The 24222-nt window shown below is 36.4% G+C and overlaps 1 protein-coding gene across 2 annotated transcripts in view; it reads left to right on the top strand.

The window, feature by feature from the left end:
• Positions 1 to 910: 910 nt before the first annotated feature.
• LOC149238178 (putative lysine-specific demethylase JMJ16) overlaps positions 911 to 24222 on the top strand; it is a 69334-nt gene continuing 46022 nt past the window's right edge. Inside the window, exons 1-8 of one of the 2 annotated variants that reach the window (XM_089372930.1) lie at positions 1124 to 1512; positions 1831 to 1918; positions 7346 to 7661; positions 7936 to 8007; positions 8093 to 8170; positions 8338 to 8868; positions 8969 to 9193; positions 9547 to 9708. In XM_089372930.1, coding sequence (XP_089229056.1) covers positions 7356 to 7661; positions 7936 to 8007; positions 8093 to 8170; positions 8338 to 8868; positions 8969 to 9193; positions 9547 to 9708 — 1374 coding nt within the window. In that variant the 5' untranslated portion in view covers positions 1124 to 1512; positions 1831 to 1918; positions 7346 to 7355. Of the gene's footprint in view, positions 1099 to 1123; positions 1513 to 1830; positions 1919 to 7345; positions 7662 to 7935; positions 8008 to 8092; positions 8171 to 8337; positions 8869 to 8968; positions 9194 to 9546; positions 9709 to 24222 lie in introns of those variants that run through there. The other variant, XM_089372931.1, reaches the window with a different exon arrangement.

The following is a 24222-nucleotide window of genomic DNA, read 5'->3' on the forward strand; positions in this document are numbered from 1 at the left end:
CCAAACAACTAGTTTTCTAATTGGTCAACCTCTAACAATAAAATGATATAATTTATTAATAAATAACTTCTTTTCATTATTAAAATTCAATATTTTATTTTTGATTATTCCTCAATAGCTATTTTTAACTAAACATAGAATATTCTAATGGAATAAGTCCTTACCACTAACTCCCTAATATTTAATTTCTTTACATTTTAAATGATTCACCAACAGCTATTTCTGGGCAATGTTGCATCCTTACTATTTATTCCTTATGATTTCTCACCTAGTCCTAAAGATGAACCACATTAGTTGGTTCGAAATGTCGACCAAATCCTATCAATGTGATTAATCCGAAAGACTTTCTTCTAACTTATATACCCTTGGTTCACATTTCTCAAGCCAAAAATTATACTTATAGTCATCTCTAAAAAAACAAAGATAATTTCACACCCAATTTTTTTAAAATAAAAATAAAAATTTATCTCTTAACACTTTTAAATCAGAACCAATAAACATTTCAACCCTTAATGCATTTAAAAAGCTCCATATAAATATCAAACACTTCATTATATTTACAACTTTCCATAATATAAATTTCAACACTTACTATATCTACAAATTTCCATAATATAAGTTATGAATGGGCAGTTGATTCCACCCATAAATTTATACCAATGTTCTCATTTTCATCGAACATGCTCAAATTGTTTATATTATTTTTGTATTAATAATGAATTAGATAACTTATTTTTACAAGTCGCTCACATGCGCACGATAACTCAAGAAGTCCACACACCCTGAACTTGGGGAATTAGAGGGGTAGAAAAAGGCAACTTAAAACATTATGAGTACTTCTGCTGTTGCCGGTATAAATGCTGGCGGTAGTTAAAAACTTTGTACTAAAAATATAAATATAAAAATAGGTTTGTGCGAGGCCTACCTCCCCCGTGGGTTTGGTTGTCAGTTACCGTGAACGATAAAGCCTAATTTTAGGTACCAGCGATCCTCAACCACGGGATCGATGAAGCCCCGCCCAATATAGCTAGCACTGACTGCTACACAACATAAGAGTGCATGAATTAGGAGCAGTTAAGGGTTAGTTATCAGGATCTGGTAAATGTGCTTGTCCTTTATATTTGTTAATTTTTTGTAAGACTTGATTTTTTAACTAGAGGGTTTAAACCCAACTGGTCAGAAATAATTGACTTTAAAGGACTTACACGTAAGCGGAAAGCCACCTGTACATCTCTATATAATCTAGATGGTGGCAATTTCGCTGGATTTGAGGTAAGTCTGTGGGCTCTTAGGCATTTTTTTTTAAGGGCACACACCCTTAGGTAGGGTTAGGTTATATTACTCCGTTTCACTCATTAATTGGGCTGCTTTGGTTTGCATTTTCTTTAATTTCCCTTTTATTAGGTTCCTGATTGGCTTTTCCTTGCCGTTATTTTGGTCGTTGATCTGGATTTTTCCCATTCTGCAATTTTGAGAATTGGGTTTTCAACAGGATTGATTTTTTTTGGTGGGGTAAGTCCATGCTCTCAGAATTCATTCTTTAATGGGCTTCAAATTTCTAATTTTAGGATTTGGGCGTTTATAATTGTGAGAAAATATTCTTTAAAAACAGAATTGAAATGCCTTCCCTGTAATTTTATTTAATTGATTTCCCAAGGCCCTGGAGGGACAGAATTAATTCTTTTGGTTTTTCCCTGATTTTTTACAAACGATCATCTGCGTTGCAACACCACCCTTATTGAGATTTGATCTGCCAAAACCCAATTAGGGTTGGATCCCCTGCCTGCCAGCATAATACATTCGTGAAGGGTATTCATATGATTTTTGCAGAGGTTGCAGAGGGTTATAGAACACCATTCTTTGAAGGTTAGAGACTAGGACGGAGTTCTTTATAAGACCAATCGGACATTTTAAAGAGGTATGCTGACAATATTGGGCTCAAATTTGTGTTGTATGAGATGTAAATGGTGCAACCTTTCTATGCTTTTTTTCATCTGTACTTTGAACCATCTCAATCTGTGATTTGTTTCCTAAATTATGTGGTGTTTGCTTTTATTCTCTCTTTATTCTTGATCTTGTAATTCCAGTCAATTTTGCATAATTTGAAACTGTTGAGACCACCAGGATTGCTATCTTGATTGTAGAGCTGATCTATCAATTTTTCTAACTAGTTAGATGCTTTTGCAATTTGTAAATTGACCTTAATAAGTTCTTGAGTATAATGGATCAATCAGAATTAGGGTTTCTTGCACAGATTATATCTTCAAAAAAATTGTCATGAATAATTTCTGATAAACAAATTAGATGAACCAGTAGCATGTATGAAATTCTTCAAGTGGCTAATACGTTTCGTAGGAGAGTGGAAAAGCATGCATTTTAGTCAACTTTCCGAATGGGATTAGTTGAATAAATCCCGTGTAAATAAACAACAAACCAAAGAATACTCATCTTAATTCAACAAGGATTGGACAATGGCTCTTGCTTTAGGACTAGTACACAGATTATCATGTCTGGAATCCAATATAATTGTTTTTAGGGTTTATTGTTGTTTGGCAAACATTTCTGCTTTTATTATCTTTGCAATGTGCTGTAGGGAACGTAGGTATTAATTTTGATTTGCTGCCTCTTTGAAGGACTATTGTGTTTATGGCTATTTATATATATCTGACCATGGAGGCTAGTCAAACAGCTCAAACAGTACGTGAAAGATTATAGCTTCAAATAACCCAAATGCGACATCTCAATGGAGTAATCTAATCACTTGTGAGTAAATGATGGATGGTCAGGCTAATCCGTATTTACCTTGCTCATGTAGGTGCTAGCCTGGGCTCACTTACATCCCATATATCTGGGCACCTACACACCACTGCCTCCCCCCTTTAGTTGCTTTGTCCTTAAGTATAAGATGTGATCCATTTGTAAGATCTGTGGAATTTAGACTGGATTTATTGTTGTTCTTGATGATGGATCCATTAAGAACAAATCTTTATTGGTCTGCTTCTTTGGTACATTCATAATACATCTTTGCTGGTGTTGTCCTTTGAGTGTCTGTCATATATTTACTTTGATTTTGTTCCCATGTATGTTACTCAGCATCCTATCAGACAGTTGCCTTTCATTTTATTCCTTGTGTATCCATGATTCTGCCATTTGATTCCTTGGAAATTTGGGTGTCAATATATGTTTGCAGATTTTTCTGAAAATTAGGATGTTGATATGTTTTGCCCTTTTGCCAGTTTTTCTCATTATCCTTAAGATTTATCTGCAGTCTTCCTTTCTGGTTTAATATTATATTGTACCTTTTCTTCTATGATCTGATAGGGTCTGCTAGTTTACCACCTATAGGGGTTGGAGACCGAGATACACCTCATTTTTTTGGTGCCCCATATACTATGAGATCAGAGGAGGATATCATTGCCTATATAGAGATTCCAGAGGATCCCTCTCTACTTTCTCTCGATATCCTGACTAGAGATGCCTAGCCCTCTTCATTAGGGAGATATTTAGGCACAAATCTCAGATCCTACATACCCCACCTCATTCAGGTAGGATTTGGACGATCACATCATACTTTCAGGTCGATCTGGCTAATTAGAGCAACAAGTGACGAGCTGAGTTTTGGGGTATTTTAGATAGTAGAGCAGTGAGACCTTGGGTCTCCCCTCAGCCCCCACACCCCCCCAGTTTGGGAGGCCAACTGGTACCCTCAAGAAAGTTGCGAAGGTGTCGTACAACACATCTGTTTACTCACGTCAAGAGCATCAAAGAGTTTAGTACTAGACGATTACTGAATGGGCCCCCTCCACCTTCCCATGGGTTCCTCTCCAGCTTCAATGAAGCAGCTAGAGACTTATCTAGAGCTTCTTTCCTTTGGTGTCGGATGTTAGGAGTATTCCTCACTCCTACATCCCCTCTAGGGTCATGTAGCTAGACTCCTTTTTGGATCCAAGGGATTCTGATAGCGAGCCAGCGCCACTGTCTCCCCCCTTGCTGTCGGCTATTAGACTCGGGCATTCTTGACATCATCAACCTCCAACCCTGGACTTATTCACTTAGTCCGGTTATATACATGTTTATGAGGCTGTCCTATTATTATATCCCCTTTTTTACTTCGTTTCATCCTAGATTTAGCTTTGGCATTTTCTAGGAGTTGCGTTTCCACTCCCACACTGTACTCGTACTGGCTGTATACTTCAGTTCGGACTCCGGTTGACCTTTTCATGGTAATTTGTTGGACATTAATAAAATTATCTTATCTTATCTTTATCTGCTTTGTCTTGTATGTGTTTTGGAGAGAATATCTTTGAGTATTATCTTTTGGCTTTCAATTTTGGTTTTTACCTTCTAAAGTTGAGGCTTATCTACTTCAAGCATTTTCTGATCACCTTTATCTTTTCTTTCTTTTCCTTTTGAAGTTGAAATGAGATACTCCATGCATTTTGACTCTTATATATATATTTTCCAAGGGAACAATGTGGGATCTCCTCTATTATATTTAATTGAGGAGAGGCTTCCATTATGAGCTTATAGGTATAACGTCAAGGGCAACAAGGCTGCTAAGATGAATGTGGCTGTACCACTACAACAATGAGCCAACACCATGTATTCATGGGTGGAGCATGCCCTCCCAGGTTTTGGTTTCACTGTAGGTTGTTGTGACAACTGCTCCAAGTTGCTACTAGATGAAACTTGATGAACACACACACAGCAAGGGGACCTGTTCCCACCCTTGAAACACACCTTTTGTGGGTCTATCATTCCAGGGGACTTTGGTACTCGTTTGGAACATTCCAATAAGGGTAGGAACTTCATTGGGACTTTAAGAATGTTCTCCTGTACACACCCTACCCAATGACCAAACTGGGAACTTCCTAGGAACTGCCCCCCTGTCCCTTGACTAGTTTGCGGACAAAAATATAGGCATGAAAAGTGGGTCCCCCTCTCCAAAAGCCTAAATCCTAAATAAAGCACTTGATGAAACTCTAAGTCATCTCATTGTCATTCATTTTTCATTTGGAAATTGCCAAATTGAAAGCTGTTTACAGTGACACTGTCATTAGCTGTCATATTGTGTCTGTTGGAGCTAACATTAGCTGTTTATAGGGGCAGAGTTTCATATTTCTGATCAGCTATTTGAATGGCTATTAGTTTTGGATTCTGCTGCACTCATCATTCGACTGTTCAAGTGTTGCAAACTTGGCCATCCAGTTTCTTGTTTATTCTGATTTTGTTGGTTAAATTGTGAAAGAGCATATCATTATCTTTTGGGCACACCTAGGTCTGTAATTAAGTTATGCCAATGTTCAAATGAATAAAAATTTGAAATTATCTAGGATTACAAAGCTCATGTCTTGACTCTTTAGAATCTAATCTGCAATTTCATAAATTCGGACTATGTATGATGACTCTCGAGTATCAAACTTATCATGTTATAGTATCATAACTTGTAATTTTTTTGAAGTTTTGAACCTTGGGCATATGAATATGCATATTATGATATCTTGTTTTGTAAATGGTCCTTGCCACTTGGACTATGTACTTGGCACTTGCTTATTCTTGTAAGCTAATAGTTATGCAGTCAATCAGTTTTATTTCATCATTCATGTCTTTTGAAAATTTAATTATCTTTAACATATTTTAAAATTATTTTTGCTCTCTCTCTCCATATATATATATATATAATGCCGTCCAACCTGCCATCCCCTGAAAAACTTAGAGTTGTGCTCTAGCTGAAATAGACACTGCCTCTCTGTTCCCCATTATAGAGACTGGATGTGGCCCACAGCCTGGGCTGAGTTACATCGTGTATCTCAAGTCAGGTGCACACCAATGTCTTGCCATAGTGGTCACTAGAATAAACTTACATTTTTAATTTTTTGCAGGGTTGTTAAGGTTGTGACTATATATATATATTTTTCTAGATTCTATGCAGTCATTTTATTTCATCACTCATGTCTTTTGATTTTTTTTTTAATATCTATATATATATATATATATATATATATATTTGATATATCTATATTTATCTATCTACCAATCTATTTATCTATCTATCCATATGTGTGTGTGTCTGTGCAATGTAGAGATGGCGTCCAACCTGCCATCCTCTGAAAAAACTTAGGGTTGTGCTCTAGTTGAATCAGACACTGTCTTCCTGTTCCCCATTCCAGAATCTGATGGAATAAGAAGTCAAATGTGCTGGAATCTGCATCTTTTTAAAGCATAGTATTCTTGTATTGTAAACAATTGAGTGGGTGAAGTTTTTGCAATTGTATAGGTGAAAGAGTATGGTTGCCTAAAGCATCTGACTGAAAAAATTACTATACAAGTATTGAAGTGTAAATATTTAAGTAGTGATTATTTTTCTATGTTAGTGCACAAGTTAGTCATCTTATAATCAACAGAATGGGCAAAATCTTCATAAAGATGTAGGTAGAAGTTTCTGTGCGAAATATACCTTGGTTGAGTGCAAAATATATTATGTTTGCATTGTGCAATGCCAGAGTGAAGAAGTATCATCCATTGAAGATAATATTTCTAGTGGGTGAGCACAAAGTGATTAGCATTATTGCATTTGATCCTGTTAGAGATCCACAATGGAGCATGTTTGGGATAGAGAAATACTAGAGTGGTTGACTTCATGATATAGATGGGAAGAATTCTCTTAAAGCCTAAAGGTATTGACACAGGTCAATGTTTGATAATAGCAGAGATGCTTAGTAGAGCTTTAAAGAGAGGTAGAATGGCAAAGGCATTAGTATAATCTTTTGACAGGGCAGAATGACAAATGTATCAGTGTAGGTCGAAAATAGATGAAATTGATAAAGCCACTAATAAACACCAACATTTTTTTTTTGAATTATTCTTATTCAATTTTATTAAGAGATGATTTATTATCTTCATGAAGTAGCAGTGCATATGCATTCTTTTTTATTATACTTCCAGGGCTAAATTTTTTTGTAGTTTCTGGTCATGAAGGTGACAAATGCTGGCAGTTTCATGTTTAAATCCTGTTGAGTGCTTGCTGATTTATGCTTGAGGTAGCTTGTGGCTCTGTCTCTAAGGATAGTTCAAGATTATTGTGACACACTGAAAAACTTATTCAAGCTCAGACCATATGTACATATTTTGCTGTCTTACACATTTGAGGCATATTCTGAGATGCCTATGTAGAGTTCAGTTATTTTGACATTTAAATTCCTTGCTATGAGAACTGTTTGGTATGGCAGCCTTGTTATCTTGGCATTTTTAATGCCAATCAAAAATTTGTAAATTGGTATATGTTATCCATGATCATCTTTGGTAAATATGTACACTTAATGAACTTGTTTTCCATGCTTTGCAGCTAAGTTACAATGGGGAGTGAATGTCTTGAAGCCTGCATAAAGGAGGAACAAATGCATAGACTGCATACACTACCAGAATCTGCTAGTTCCTTGTCTCGAGCAGCATTTACTTTGAAAAAAGTTCGAAATGATCCAGATTCGAATCATGATCGCACTCCAGGGAATGGCCCTGCACAGCAGAATCAAACAGATGCAAATTGCGGCAGTGATGATGAAAAGAGGTTTGCGAGGGCTCTCAGACGGAGGCCATGGATTAACTATGGAAAATTTGATATGAGCTCAGATGATGAATCAGATTGTGAGCAATCTTATCAGGTAAAGATTCTTTTCTGCATTTACTAATTCCATTTTCTTTTAGACTGTTGATGCCTATTGCTTCTGTTTTATCAAGATAAGAATAAGCTTTTAGCATTCCCTTTCAAAAAATAGAATTTTTTGAATGCAGTGTTCTGTTTAGGAGTATTTGTATAATCTGTAAAGTAGAGATGATCTATAATTAGTTTGTTTTGTGATTTCTTGTGTCTAAGAATACTTGTATAAGCTTTTTCAGCATGGCTTTACTAATTGAACATATTTGATATTACTGTAGGGTCGCTTTTCTAAGCCATCTCTACCAAGAGGAGTCATCCGTGGGTGCTCAAGATGTGATGACTGCCAGAAGGTGAAGATGAATATATATCTTTTATATATTCTTGTGTATTGTTATGCACACATTGCATCTATAATCCTCCTGTTTGGTTATGCAGGTGATCGCAAGATGGCATCCAGATGATGGATGCAGGCCTATGCTAGATGCAGCACCTGTGTTTTATCCCAATGAGGAGGTTAGTGAGCTGACTTACAAATGCAAGGATCCATACATTATTTGGGCAATCCTTTTTCCATGTCTTGTTACAATTATTATCTTTTTGAATGCTGATTGGTTTAATGCTTTTATTTTCTTCAACTTTAACATATTTGGATGTTTTTATCACGACGGCATGGTTTTCAGGAGTTCAAAGACACCTTAAAATACATTACTGGCATACGTGCAGCAGCTGAACCATATGGAATTTGTCGCATAGTCCCTCCTCCTTCTTGGCAGCCACCATGCCCCCTTAAAGATAAGACTACATGGCAAACTGCCAAGTTTCCCACTCGAGTTCAACAAGTTCACAAGCTTCAAGTTAGGGAACAAATGAAGAAATATAGGAATGCTAATGGTGGAAGACGGAAGAGAAGAAAGCATTCGAGGATGGAGAGGTCTTCTGGACGGGGTCATTATCTTTCAGAAGCTGATTCTGAAGTTTCAGTCCCTGATGACGAAGCGAGATTTGGATTTGATTCTGGGTCAGAGTTTACATTGGAAGGCTTCCAAAAGTATGCAAATGACTTTAAGGAGCAGTACTTTGGTTTACATGAGATTAAAACAGATTTAATTGGCATGGTATCTGGTGAATCCAAGTCAAAGTGGGAACCATCTGTAGAGACTGTTGAAGGTGAATATTGGCGCGTGATTGAGAAGCCAACAGAAGAAATAGAGGTATGATCACAACAATGAACAAAGTAGATTGGTTGCTTTAGTGAAATCATGTTTAATATTCTTTTAAATCTTATACAGATTCCACGGTTATCTTTCACAGGTTTTATATGGGGCAGATGTTGAAACTGGGGTTTTTGGGAGTGGGTTTCCAAAATCTATACCTGGAACACAATCTAGTGAAGCTGATCCATATGTAAGATCAGGTTGGAACTTAAACAACTTTGCTCGGCTTCCAGGGTCAGTGCTATCATATGAAGGAGGAGACATATCGGGGGTGTTAGTCCCATGGCTTTACCTTGGAATGTGTTTCTCATCATTTTGCTGGGTGAGTGGAGCTCATATCAAGTCAGTCTGAGTCATAGTATTTTCTCTGCAACATTCTTACTAGCTGGATGCTACTGTTTGCTGCACTGCATTTATAGCATTTACCATTGTTCTTTTGTCGAACTATATATGTATTTTGTGGACAAACCAATATAAGGAACTTGAAATCGTGGATCTTTTGCAGCTTTTATCTTTTGTACAAACCAATATAAGGAACTGGAAATCGTGGAACTTTTGCAACATTTATCTTTAACACTGGATCATATCATTTTCATGCAGTATTGTTAGAATGATTGTGTATTTATTGAAATCTCTTGTATATTAAAACCTTGATTACACTATTTATGATTGCAGCATGTGGAGGATCATCACTTCTACTCATTGAATTATATGCATTGGGGTGCTCCCAAGGTGTGGTATGGGGTTCCAGGTTGTGCAGCTGTGCAGTTGGAGCAAGCAATGAGAAAGCATTTGCCACATTTGTTCGAAGAACAGCCGGACTTGTTACATAAGTTGGTGAGTGATGTTTCTCTATCATTATGGATTGCGTTTTACTTTCTGATGCAATTGATTTTTTTGTGATAGATAGCTTTGAGGCTTCTATATACATAGAGGTGTGTCTTGATGTGATTCTAGAATATCTTAGGATAGTTGACTTATTGATAGCTATCAGGTCTAGATTTTTTCAAGATAATTTGAAGAACAATTTTTAGCATTTGCAAGAATATGCAAATATCTGCTTTGGTGTTCTGGTCCAACATTTTGAACCTGCTGCAAATTAGCTCTTGAAATAGAGTTTTATATCTGTTATAAATTCTTTTGTGTATCTATAAATAGTTTATGTAAACACAGACTATCTTGGGAAAAAATGAGATATATGGGAGGAAAAAATATGTATATATAATGCTTGTTGCATATTTATTTATTTGTCATAAACATTCTGAGGGAATAACATACTCATAGATGCCTGATAGTACTATTCAAGGTCTGAATGCATATTAATTAACATCTTACTCAAAAGTTATTACTGGTAAAGACAAATGAGTCAATGAGGTCACAATAAATTATAAATTCTATGTATACATACTAGTGACTATATTATGTTAAGCACATACATGCAAAGGTCACACAATGTTAATATGATGTAAAAGTTCAAAAGCATGATGTGCACACAGAGACACACTAAAACTACATTAGGGTAAGAAGATACAACATGTAAAGGTCACACCATGTCAATATGGTGTAAATGTACAAAGCCTGATTAATTTATACCTTCAATTGGTATAGATATTGGGTAAATTGAACTTCTATAAAGTAATACTATTATCATCATAAATTGAAAATGGAGCGGGGGGGGGGACATGACAACTCTCAACAACAACATTTGATGCAATAGGTAATGTATAATGTACTAGGAAATTCAACTTTTACTGGTGATTTTAGTGAAGGAAGTTCAAACAAGATAAATAATTATCTGCAAAATGATTAAGGACATGGATGTGGTCTAAATTTCTAATGTTGAACTGCTTCAAGGGCTTGGTTGCATGTTATAAGTTTCATTCTCGTAACATTTAAGACCTGTTGTGGGTTGCTTGTCAAAACAAGGTTACTGTCAGAATCTTTTGCCTAGCTGCTGATCCTTTATACTTGGCTGGTTTGGTCTCTTGTATTTACAGCAAGTGGTTCAATGAGAAAATAATAGTAATCGAACAGTTTTCCAGCAACATAAAAAAGCTGGGAAATACGGAAGGTGATAAAAAAGCTTACAAAACGTAGCAACTTTGCGTCCTAAATATATTGCATCCATTGTTTGTTTTTTTTTATTAAATTATTTTTTGGGGGGACTTACAACCCATGGGGTTTCGAACCAGTTATCTGTTAGAGAATATAACTACTAACTAGTTTTAGTCTTCATAATTTGTACCATTATGGATTTTATGTAAAAAGCAAAAGAAAAGAAAAAGAAAATTTATTATTATTTTTCTAGAAAAGCATGTTCTTCATGCTTCTAGGTTTTGAGTCAAAGAGTCAAAGTCCTATTTTGGACCTATTGTAAAAGAAAATATTTTTTTTTTCCTAAAGTAATTTTGGGACAAAAACCCCTCTAGATACCAAGTCAGCCCTGCCCCAATGGACATGTCTGTTCACAGCCCCTCTGAACTATATAAATAGAGGGAAGATGGAGCTCATTTGGACATGCACACTTGATGATTTGTGGTCTGAAATATCGCAGAAAGGACAGAGAAGAAATGGAGGGCTGAAGTTTGAAAGAAAGAAGTTCCTCTTGAGTTGGGGTTTGTGGAAGATCTGCCTTGGTACATCACTTGTTGCTGGTCTCTTGCTGATGGATCTGCTGGAAAGAAAGAAGTCTTGAATTGGCATCTAGAGGTGGAAGTTTTGTGGCTATGGATCTTGGATATCTCATTTGATCTGATTCTATAAGAAGATAAGCTTTTGGGTTTTCCCCTTGGAAGGGTTTTGCCTTGGCTTGGAGCCTATATCTTGTGTTCTTTTGTTTTTGTGATCGTCATGTTCATGTTATGGTAATTGTCTGATGAAAGAATCAGAATAAAAATTTAATAAGAAGCCAACTAAATTCAGAAGCAACTATTGTGGAAACAGAAATCTAAGTTAAACTATAAAGTCTTCCGATTTCTAACATGGTATCAAAGCTAAGGTGGCTTGAAGTTGGAGGCCTGAAGATCACACTTTGTTGGCTTTTGATCGCAGTCTTTTCTCTATATGGATTTCTTTGATGAATTGCATTGGAGATCAAGTTTCTAGGTATATAAATCTTGGCTCATTGGTTTTCCTGTGGCATACTCTATAATGGACTATAGCTCAGTATTCACACCTGTAATTGCTCGCACTACTCTGTGACCTGACAGGGATATTGCATATAATTTCCGCATCTATTACAGAGGCTGTGACCTCCAATCTTTGTGGCACATCAGCTCATTCTTATGGTTAAAGGCCCACATAGCTCTGCGATAATCCTAATAGTTTTGATCATGTGGAAAATTAGGACTATGTGGAAAAAGTACAATACAAGAAACTTACATATGCTATGCGGTCATTACTCTAACAAAAGGCGCATTGTGTACACCATGGTTCAGATAGGTACAAAGATTTGGTAATCATGGATCTCGCGAATTGCATTACTCAATTCTGGGATGACTCGCTAGGGTGCCTTTTCGTGGAAGGGCATGATCTTCTTATCATGACCTTTCCCTAATTAGATTATAGTTACATATTAACATTTTAACATAACATTGCCTTCCTCTTGAAAATATGCTTTGTCCTCAAAGCATACGTAATGACGGGTGTTGTTGACGAAATGCTTTCGTCTCCTAGGAAGTTTCTTCTTCTGGTAAGTCTTTCCACTTAATCAAGTATTCTTTGATTACTCGTGATCACAATTTATTTCCCTTGGTGGAGATGATACCTTCTGGTTCTAAAATGATCTTCCCTTTGTCATCTAATGTCAGAAGTGTTGTTTGTGCTACTTGGTGTTTGCCAAGTGCTTTTTTAAGGCAAGATACATGGAAGATGTTGTGAATCTGACTTTTATTAGGAAGGTTTAAACTCTATGCTACTTGGTTGATCTTTTTGTTAATCTAGAATGGTCCATATAACTTTGGTGCCAATTTGTTTTTTCCCTTTTGTTTTAAGGACAATTGCTTGTACGACTGAAGTTAACAAATACCCATTCTCCAACATCAAATTGTCTCTCTTATGTTTCGGTCAACCTGTTGCTTCATATTATTTCTTGCAATATTTAGATTTCCTTTAGTGCTTGGAAGACTTTTTGGGTTTCTTCTAACCGATCTTTAATTGCTAGAAGTTTGTTCTCGATAATGGCAAGGTCCTTCCATTTAGGAGGTTCATAATCATACAGAGCTTGAATGGAGTCATCTTCGCTGAAGTGTGGTAAGTGGAATTGTACCACCATTCGGTTAGATGTAACCATTGAACCCACTTATTTTGTTTGTTTGTTGCATAACAATGTAGGTAGGCTTCTAAACATTTATTGACAACTTTTGTTTGATTGTTTGTTTGAAGATGGTATGTTGAACTCATATTGAGGTGGCTCCTATATGTTTGAAAAATTTGTTCCAGAAATTGCCTGTGAATTTGGCATCTTTATCGCTAACAATGACTTTGGGAAATCCATGTAGTTTGTAGACATTCTTGCAACATATCTTAGCGATTTGTTTTGTTGAGTCTGATTTCTTCATTTCTATAAAGTGTGCATACTTGGTGCGTCTATTAACTACTACGGGAATTTTGTCTTTGTCGTCAGACACAGGTTGCCCTTTGATAAAATCCATTGATATTTCTTCCCACTTTTGGTTAGGAATATTTAAGGGATGGAGCAGACTGAGTATCATAATGTTCTCATTCTTATTTCTCTTGCATTGATCACACTCTACTGCATATCTTTGAATGTCATCACTCATTCCTTTGCAGAAAAATGATTGGCGTGCATAATAGTAGGTTATAAAGAAACCTACATGTCTTGCTGACAGTGAATCATGGGATTCTATGAGAACTTTGGTTTTAAACTTGGAATTTGGGCTTAGGTAAATTCTTCCCTTGTACCATAGAATATTGTTTTTCCATTCAAATTTTGAATTCTAAGGAAGATTATTGATTATAGCACTTGTTTCTGGGTCTTTTGCATACTCACTTCGAATTTCATTAACCCATTTTGGAACTACAATCGAAATTGCAAGTATTGATGACTCTTTGTCTTTCCTAGAAAAAGCATCTGCTACTACGTTGTCTTTCCCTTTCTTATGTAAAATATCCATTTGGAAGGCGACAAATTTTTTGATCCATTTTTGTTGTTCTACAGAGAGTGTTTTTTGTTGGAGGAGGTGCTGAAGGCTATTATGGTTTGTTCGTATTAAGAATTTACTTTCCAAAAGATATTGACTCCATTTAGCTAATATTAGCATGCATAATGGCGAGCATTTCTTTGTTGTATGTAGACTTGAGACATGCTCGCTTGTTGAGCTTCCCGCTTTCAAATGCTATTGGATGACCATCCTTCTTCAAAATTGCTCCTATGCCAAAACTTGAAGCGTCACATACAATTACAAAAGGCTTTGAGAAATATGGGGTTGCTAATTCTGGTGCCTTGGACATAATTTCCTTTAAGTCTTCAAAACACGTTTATGCTTTATCATCCCATTGAAAGGAGTTATTTTTCAACAGATTTGTTAGGGGTGCGGATACATGAGCATAATTTTGAATAAACCTTCTATAGTATCCAATCAACCCTAAGAATCCTCTTAATTTGGAGATGTTAATTGGTCTGGGCCATTCTTTTATAGCTTTGATCTTATTAGGATCTACTTTTACTCCTTCCTTGGATATTATGTGTTCGAGGTACTTTATGTCTTCTTTTCCAAAGGTGCTCTTGGACATCTTTGCATAGAACTGATGTTCTTCTAATATAGTGAGAACTTGCTCCAGATGTTGTAGATGCTCCTTCCATGTTTTACTATAGATTAGAATATCATCAAAGAACACTAACACAAACTTCCTTAGATATGGACGAAATATCTCATTCATGGTCGCTTGGAAGGTTATTGGAGCATTAGTTAATCCGAAGGGCATCACCTTAAATTCATAATGACCTTGTTCGAAAGGCGGTCTTCGCTATGTCCTCTAACCTTATTCTGGTTTGGTAGTATCTCGATCTCAAGTCTAATTTTGAAAAATATTGGGCTCCATGCAGTTCATCTAGCATTTCATCTATAAGGGGAATCAAAAACTTGTTCTTAATCGTTACCTTGTTTAGTCCTCGATAATCTACACAGTCTAAAGGATCCATCCTTTTTTCCGACTAGAACCATTGGAGCATCATAAGGGCTTCTACTCTTTGAGATGATTCCACACTTCAAAAGATCTTGGAATAATATATCAGTTTCAATTTTTTGATGATGTGGATATCTATACAAATGACTCCCAATTTGGTTCTAGGAAGATGAAAGCTCAATTTGATGAGATGCGAAGAAAAGGAGGAACCATGCAGCGACTTGAAGATCTTCATGAAGGACTAGAAACTGATATATTGATGAAGACCACTAAAAGAACTTGTGGTTATGACTCCCAATTAAAAGGAAGTAAGGAATCTCCTCTATGCTTAAGAGGGAGTAAGAAGTCTCCTTAAATGTTTAAAAAGGAGCAAGGATCTATTCCCTGATCAAGAGGGAATGAGGATCTCCTCTCTGGTTGAGAGTGAGATGGACATTATATTCTCTTCTTCATGTGTCATGCACTAGGCTAGGACTAATAGTCGTATGTCTAGTGAAGGCCATGGACGGAGAATGGGGTCCGAATGATTGGATAAGCATCTAAGATTGGTACTCCTTGAGGATAAAGAATCCAAGATACTAAGTGGATCGACACTCTTTGAGAATTGGACAGGCATCCAAGATAAGCGTGCTCGAAGAGGACTGGAATTCTTTTAGGGTGGGTAATCCAAAATAAGAATAGTCCTAAAAGGACATGTCACATACCTAGTGAACATTTGGATGGGGTATGTGCCTTAAGAGGTAGCGTGGTGTCTCATGTAAAGCTTCTCAACATTATGCTCTTATTTAAATAGAGCTTGTCAATTAAAGGCCTTACTATGTTGACAATGTTGGTTATGATATTGTTGCTTAAATATGGCTTCTCAATCTGATTCTTCTTATGAGAATATTTCAGTTTGAGAGTATCCATATACTGTGTGTACAATTATGAATACCTCCCTGTTGAAATATGTAACTAGGTTCAGTCTTCATAAATGTATTTGAGATATACTTATCAAAAGAATGAAGAAAATCTTTTTATTATTATTGTTATGACTTATTAAAGCATGGGTTTCATGCCTGGGTCATCATTTTTTAGGTCAAAGTCCCCATTGAGGACTTCTAGAATTTATTTTGAGTCATTAGAGCCATTGTACTTTAAAAGAGACCCTTCTTGGGCTTTCGAATCATGTAAAAAGAATTATTTTTGAGTCAAAAATGAATTTAGTCTCCTCCACACAAAGTCGGCCTCAAGAAAGGTAATTCGACGACATCATTGGAAGGCTATATATACAAGGCAGTTTGAATTCATTTGGAGCATCTCACTCTCTCACACATAGTTTGATATCTGAAGCTGGAAAAGTGCGAAGTTGGTAATGGGCTAGAAAAAGAGCTGGAAAGGAGTGCAAGTTTCTGGAGGAGGATAGAAGGCCTCAAGATTGAAATTTTGGGACAACTCTCTTACTTCTAAGGTGTATCAAGGGAGATTGAAGTTTTTCTAGTTTGGTTGAAGTTGCTACTGCTATTGTTATTAGGTCAACGCTGCCACTAGGTCGAAGTTGTTGTTGATGCTGCTAGGTCAAAGTTGTTTTTGAAGGACTATCATTTGCAAGAAGGATTGAAGGTTGACTTGGTGTGGAGGAAGTCTCTGTCTGGGTCTAGAGTCTTGGATATTATCTTGAGAAACTATTGAAGGAAGAATTGTTCATTGGGTTTTCCTGTAGATAGGGGTTTTGCCCTGGTTGTCCGCCTACATCTGTTGTCCTTGTGTTATTGTTTTGGTAATTGATTGATGAACTAAAAGATAAAAGACATAAAGATAAAAGAATCACAAGTAATTATCTATATAAGAAAATCTTTCCGCCTTTCTGATTTTCTAACATGGTATTAGAGCTAAGGTGGAGGAGAAAGGCAGTTTTGAATATCCACTAGAAGGAATCTAAAGGATTGATCTAGGGATCATATAAGGAGCTCTTACAAGAAAAAAAGCTCACCATCTTCAAGGACAATGTCGAACACAATAAAGAGTGAGAACAAATTGGAAGGAACATCAAACTACAGATCTTGGAAGAAGAGAATTGACCTCATCCTTGAAAAGAACAAGGTCCTAGATTTGGTCAAAGGAAAGGTGAAGAAACCTACCTAAGAACCCAGTGATGCAAACAAGGTGAAGTATAAAGAATTGGAGATATTGGCTAAGACACTGTGGTAGAAAGCATAAAGAACAATCTTGTCCTGTACATTTCCAATATAGACCATGCTCAAGAAATGTATGAAGCATTGTCAAAATTATTCATTATCAAAAATATTGGTCAGGTAGCAAGCTTGAAGAATGAGTTAAGGACTACTAAGATGACAAAGGATGATATCGTGGACTCTTCCTTCGTGAGGATATCTAGAATTAGAGATGAACTTCAAGCCATAGATGAAATTGTACCGGAGAAGGAGCTAGTAATCACTGCACTATTGGGATTACCACCTACTTGGAGTTCTTTTGCTTTAGGTCTCAATAGTTGGAAAGAAGCCCCTACCTTTGAACAATTGTGGAATGCTTGCACCCAAGAAGAAATGAGAATTTCATTAATATCCAACAATGAAGAAGAAAAGGTGTCAACTGCATACTCCACCTCTCACAATAAAGGACACTCCAAGAAGTCAAGAGGACCAAGAAGGAAAGTTGATATGTCCAAGATAGAATGCTACTAATGCCACAAGATGGGTCACTATAGAAGTGATTGTCCTGACAATTCGAAGAACAAGAAAAGAAGCAGAGACCAAGCCAATGTTGCTGAAGAAGGATCTCCAAAGAAGACTAAGTCCGAAGAACTGAATATAAGGAAAACTTGTTGAAGACTCAAGGAAGAACGCGTCACAAAAACAAAGCATTGGAATTACAAGGTTTGTTAAGAAACAAGAGGTATGTTTTGAATTACAAGTTTTGCTCTCTCCATATTCATTCTTGATAAACTATTACTAATTTATTTTTGTCTAGCTTTCTTGAATCTTATAGATTCTTGACTGGGTGATTCATCATTAGATAAATCTATCCTCGTGTCTTTGATTACTTTTGTGGAACCCTAGAAAGGTTCCTTGTGAAAACCCTAACTTAAGGGTATGTCGATGATTATGTGTGAAACCCTAACCTACTTAGGGTTATTATTGAAAGAAAATGTCTGATGTTTTGATGAAGTCATGTTTGGGGTTTTGGTATGGTTATGGAAACCCTAACTTGTTAGGGTTGAATGGTAATGTCTGAAATCTTGAACCTTTGAAGTATTGGTAATTTAGGGTTTGCTATGTTTTGTATTGAAACCCTAGATCATTAGGGTTTGGTAGGGTGTATAAGCAAGACCCTTATAATGTCCTAGAAATGAAATCCTTGGTATGTGTGTGTTTGTTCGATCAAACCTTTAATCAAGTTTGTTATATGTCTAACTTTTATTGATATTTGTATCTTTGGGTTTGACTAACACATGTTATGATATGCTTGTGCATGATGATGGAATCCTAGATATATGAGTTGACCTAATTGTTGATGGTCATGAGTCCTAGGGTTTGGAACTAAGCCTTAGTCGAAGTTTGATTCTCTACGATGATAATATTTCTGAATTCTAGGGTTTTGTAAACAAACCTTAGTAGAAGTTAAAATCTATGATATATGATGACAATGAGATAATCTGGGATTTATGTAAAGTTGAATCTGAATTTTTATTGTGGTTGTTGAGAATTAGTAAAATCTAGAGTTTACAACAAACCCTAGTGGAAGGTAGTCATGTTGTTACTTTGAGTTGTAATTAGTTTTGATTGTTAAAAATCATGAAATCTAGGGTTTCCCACTAAATCCTAGTAGGAAGTCTAACATATGAATTCTAAAGTTAGATGCATTATAGATCTATATTTGTTTGAATTGCTTCTAGGGTTTGCAACAATTTGTAGTAGGGTATGTCATATGTCTAGAAGAAACACTGAAACCCTAGATGTAATGAAGGTTGTTATGAAATTCTCGAAGTCTTGATGATATAGTCTAGGGTTTATGACAAAAACCCTAGCAAGAAGTTGAAGAGTATGTATTTGTTGTTTGTAACTAAGTTTGGGTATTTGATGTATAAAGTTGAATGCTTCCATTATTATATGATTATGATATGGTTAACTTCATGCTTCTATAGATTTGGTTATACTTGCTCTCTAAGTTGTGCAGGTACATAATCTTGAAGATGGTGAAGATGCTCGTAAAGTAAAGTTGATATGATAAGCATGATGAAGAAAGTTATAATGGTCATGATAACTTTTATAAGAAGGATGAAAGCCATGAAAGATTCTCCGATGTTGTAAGAAAATAAGTGAAAATCCCGAAGTTAAGTGGGAGCCTGGATGAAATCTCCCTAGATTAAGAGGGAGCTTGGATAAAAGGAATCTCCCTAGTTGAGAGGGAGGTCATATCATAGTCATGATGGACACCTTGAAATTGGAGAATGTATTTTGAAGGGTTTTTGAGATATGAAAAACTGGATCAATTTGTGGAATGTTTCTGCATGAGAAGTAGGAAATGATGTTGTATGGTTGAGGAATCTTATGTCAAGATTTGTTGGTAAAGCTCTAAGTCCTACTATAAAAAGTTGAGCAACATCAAGTTCTCTGGAAGACCCCGGAGATTTGTATCTATTTATGTACATTTGAAAGCTTATTACTAATTGGGGTTGTGTTTGAACAGGTAAATCTCTCGAAGGATGGATAACATGTTTTACATGCTTAGGGTTTGATTGGAGAGATTTGTTGTAGATCTGTTTAATCTCGGAGGATTTGTTACCGATCGGAGTAATCAAGAAGTTGAGGCTTTGTGTGTGAAACATTGCCTCAGAGGACATTTGGACGACACTATGTGTTGATGTCTAGTTCCCGAAGTAGGGGGGTGGCGTTGGTCATGGAGCTTTGACCTCGGATACGCACCTAGATCCCTGGGTTGATGGTTAGTAAGTAAGACTGATGGTACCTAGAGAGGTTGAAAGCTTTATTCCATTTTAGTCCCACTTGGATAGATTGCCCTGGTCAGGAATCTAGTCCATGGCATTGCGGTGCCTAAAATTCTTCATGGTTCATGTGTTCTGAGATCTTCCTTGTACTTGTACTGATGAATACCTTCCTTGTTAAGAGGAAGTGTTGAAATATGTAACTAGGTTTGATCTTCATAAATGTATTTGAGATATACTTATCAAAAGAATGAAGAAAATTTTATTATTATTATTATTGACTTATTAAAGCATGGGTTTCATGCTTGGGTCATCATGTTTTAGGTCAAAGCCCCCATTGAGGACTTCCAGGATTTATTCTGAGTCATTAGAGTCATTGTACTTTAAAAGAGACCTTTCTTGGGCTTTCGAATCATGTAAAAAGAATTATTTTCGAGTAAAAAATGAATTTAGTCTCCACACCAAGTCGGCCTCAAGAAAGGTAATTTGACCTCATTGGAAGGTTATATATACAAGGTAGTTCGAATTCATTTGGAGCATCTCACTCTCACACATAGTTCGATATTTGAAGCTAGAAGCTGGAAAAGTGCGAAGTTGGTAAAGGGCTAGAAAAAGTGCTGGAAAGGAGTGTGAGTTTTTGCCATCTAGAGGAAGATAGAAGGCCTCAAGATCGAAATTTTGGGACAACTCTCACTCACTTCTGAGGTGTATCAAGGGAGATCGAAGTTTTTCTAGTTTGGTCGAAGTTGCTGCTGCAATTGCTACTGGGTCGACGCTGCTACTAGGTCGAATTTGTAGCTTATGCTGCTAGGTTGAAGTTGTTTTTGAAGGACTATCATTTGCAAGAAGGATTGAGGGCTGACTTGGTGTGGAGGAAGTCTTTGTCTGGGTCTAGAGTCGTGGATTATCTCGAGAAACTATTGAAGGGAGAATTGTTGATTGCGTTTTCCCCTAGATATGGTTTTTGCCCAAGCTGTTCGCCTACATCTGTTGTCCTTGTGTTATTGTTTTGGTAATTGCTTGATGAACTAAAAGATAAAAGAAGAACATAAAGATAAAAGAATCACAAGTAATTATTTATATAAGAAAATCTTCCTGCCTTTATTATTTTCTAACACTCCCTAGTTAAGAGGAAGTGTTAGAGAATGTAACTAGTTTCGGTCTTCGTAATTTGTACCATTATGTATTTTATGTAAAAAGCAAAAGAAAAGTTATTATTAATTTTCTAGAAAAACATGTTCTTCATGTTTCTATGTTTTGAATCAAAGAGTCAAAGTCCTATTTTGGACCTATTGTAAAAGAAAAGTATTTAAAAAAAAATGTAATTTTGGGACAAAAACCCCTCTAGATGCCAAGTCAGCCTACATGTCAAGTTGGCCCTGCCCCAATGGATGTGTCTATTCACACCTCCTCTGAACTATATTTATAGAGGGAAGATGGAGCTCATTTCGACATACACACTTGATGATTTGTGGTCTGAAAAATTGCAGAAAGGACAGAGAGGAAATGGAGGGCCGAAGTCTGAAAGAAAGAAGTTCTGGAGCTAGGGTTTGTGGAAGATATGCCTTGGTACATCTCTTGTTGCTGTTCTCTTGCTGATGGATCTGCTGGAAAGAAAGAAGGCTTGAATTGGCATCTAGAGGTGGACATTTCTGTGGTTATGGGTCTTGGATATCTTATTTGATCTGATTCTATAAGAAGAGAAGTTTCTGGGTTTTCCCCTTGGAGGGGTTTTTCCCTGGCTTGGAGCCTATATCTTGTGTTCTTTTATTTCTGTGATCTTCATGTTCATGTTATGGTAATTATTTGATGAAAGAATCAAAATAAAAATTTAATAAGAAGCCAACTAAATTCACAAGCAATTACTATGGAAAAGGAAATCTAAATTAAACTATAAAGCCTCCCGATTTCCAACATGATCATCATGCAAGGAGTTTCTTAACAGTGAACCCATTCACCAATTGTTCTATGCCCGTGGGCTGCATCCATTGATGTTATAGTAAAGGATAAAAGTAAATAAAGATTAATGTTGTGAATATTAAAAATAACTTATACAAGTAATGAAGGTTTGTCTTTTATAATATGGAGTTCTTACGAAGATTTCTCAGAGAGATCATGTATTGATTAGAAGATGTTGAAAAGTATTTTGCCTCATGTAATGTATTTAAAGCTATGTTTCAGATGACATGTCCTCAGGTGTTGTACATCGTAACTGTGCACATTTTTTGAGTCTCTTGGGATAAGCTATGTGTCTGGCACCTACTAGGTGATTCATTATAGCATCCAATAAAGAGTATATAATTCATACACATCAAATAGCCTTTTTTCCAAGGAGAATGTCATAATTTCCTTTATTTCAATTAGAAACACTGGAATCATATTTAACAATCTGTCTGTGGACACTGTGTAATCAGTGGAGATAAGTATGGTTATTAATCATGCCGAAAAAACTTGTCTTTCTCCGCCCAACAGTTGAAACCAACTAAGATCCGGTAGCACAGGCTATGACAGTCAAATAGTGTTTCAACAAGGAAACTAACATAATAGTAACCAGGCTATCACTGACAATGACTAACTAGAGCTTATCAACCAAAGCACTAGGTGTCCACTTAAAATGACAGAACATCATCTAGACAAAAATCTCTCTGAAATCAGAGAGTGACTGGTCTCCCTAACACACGTGGTCTACAGTAAGCCTATTATAATTAGAGCATGGGCATCTCTTTTGGAGATACTATCAGCAGTAACATTTAATTCTCGATCTATGTGACTGCAAGAGACATGACCCACACCACTTAGATGTTCGAAGACTTGCCTGATGAGATGCCCAAAGCCCAGGTTGGACTGCATGGAAAGTCCCAGAAATCCAATTGATGACTAGATGAGAATGCCCAAAAATTTTTAGATCACTAAACTGTCCCTCCACTGCTAATTCCACCAGTAACAAGACAGCCTTCACTTCAGCAACATTGTTGGATCCATACTTGAGACTACAGGAAAAGGAGACAGTGCTGGTGTGAAAGATGTAAAATGCCACTGACCCTAGAGAAACCAGGATTCCCCTCAGAGATCTCATTGAGGAAACCCCATGGTCTGGAATCATCAATAGACATAATCTCTATTTGCCTGCAGTTTAGCAATATTCCCCTTTTGAAAACCCTCAAAAGCATATCCAAGTTGGAAAACACTTGAATAGTGTTAAAATTTTCTCCAAACCCTAGGTGAATAACCTCCTTATGATCTCAAGCAAAATTACTTGCTGAAATTTAATTTTTAAACAGAAAATTTCTGACCATAGAATTATCACACAATTGCTGAAAAATAAATCACCGGAAACAAAATAAATTTCCAAATACACGGCTATTTTTCTGCCCTTAAAATCAGTTTTTCATTAAATTTTTTCCAAACTTGCAAGGTCTTCCCACACTGGGAAAACTCACCCACTGATAAAGAAAACCCACAGCAAAAATATGGCCCGCTGATCTGTATCATGTGGCCTCCTACCTGAAATCGCATGGCTGAGTTGGTTGCTGGATCGTATGGCTGAGTTTGTTAGGTTGCACTTTTGCTGTAGTTGTTGTGCCCTATTTGTACAATCCTCTCCACTCTTGGATCTTATGATCTTCCCAAATGTTGAAGTTGATTTCCTAGCTGCAAACATGTTTCCCTTCTCTCCTCATTTGCACACTGAGCAAAATCTTATGTTTGTGCAAATTGAGTTACTGTGTCTTTTCCTTTCACTTGTTCTTCCTTTATAATTTTGAGTTGATGACTAAATCTCCAAAACCCTAATCACTCATTGAGATCAATGGTTGAGATTAAATCTCAATCTCACTAGCGATCAACGGTGGAGATTTATCTAAATCACTAGTGTAATTAAATTACACTTTATTAGACTTTTCATAACTTAAAATGAAAAGACATTTATATTTTGTAATTCACTTTATTAATTTACTATAATAAAGTGAATTACAAAATATAAATGTCTTTGGATAAATTCATGCATGGTTGACACAAAACCTGTGCAGAAGTTCCTGGCTTAGCTACAATCATCAACAAATAGGAGTCATCACCTTGTTTCTGAACATGTCATTCCTAGAAGACCAGATAGCCCAAAAGACCAATGTTCCACCATATTTCTGGGATGGGGGGACGTGGAAACTGGGAGATGCGCTGGGGGGACATGTGGAAGTACCCCCAAATTTTAGGGAAATTTAAAGGGAAGGGGGACATGTCGGGTATATATCTATATATAAACA

The sequence above is a fragment of the Pinus tabuliformis genome, chromosome 8, assembly GCF_031772625.1.
Source record: "Pinus tabuliformis cultivar Carrire ecotype Pingquan chromosome 8, CPIR1, whole genome shotgun sequence".
In the NCBI taxonomy this organism is placed as follows: Eukaryota; Viridiplantae; Streptophyta; class Pinopsida; order Pinales; family Pinaceae; genus Pinus; species Pinus tabuliformis.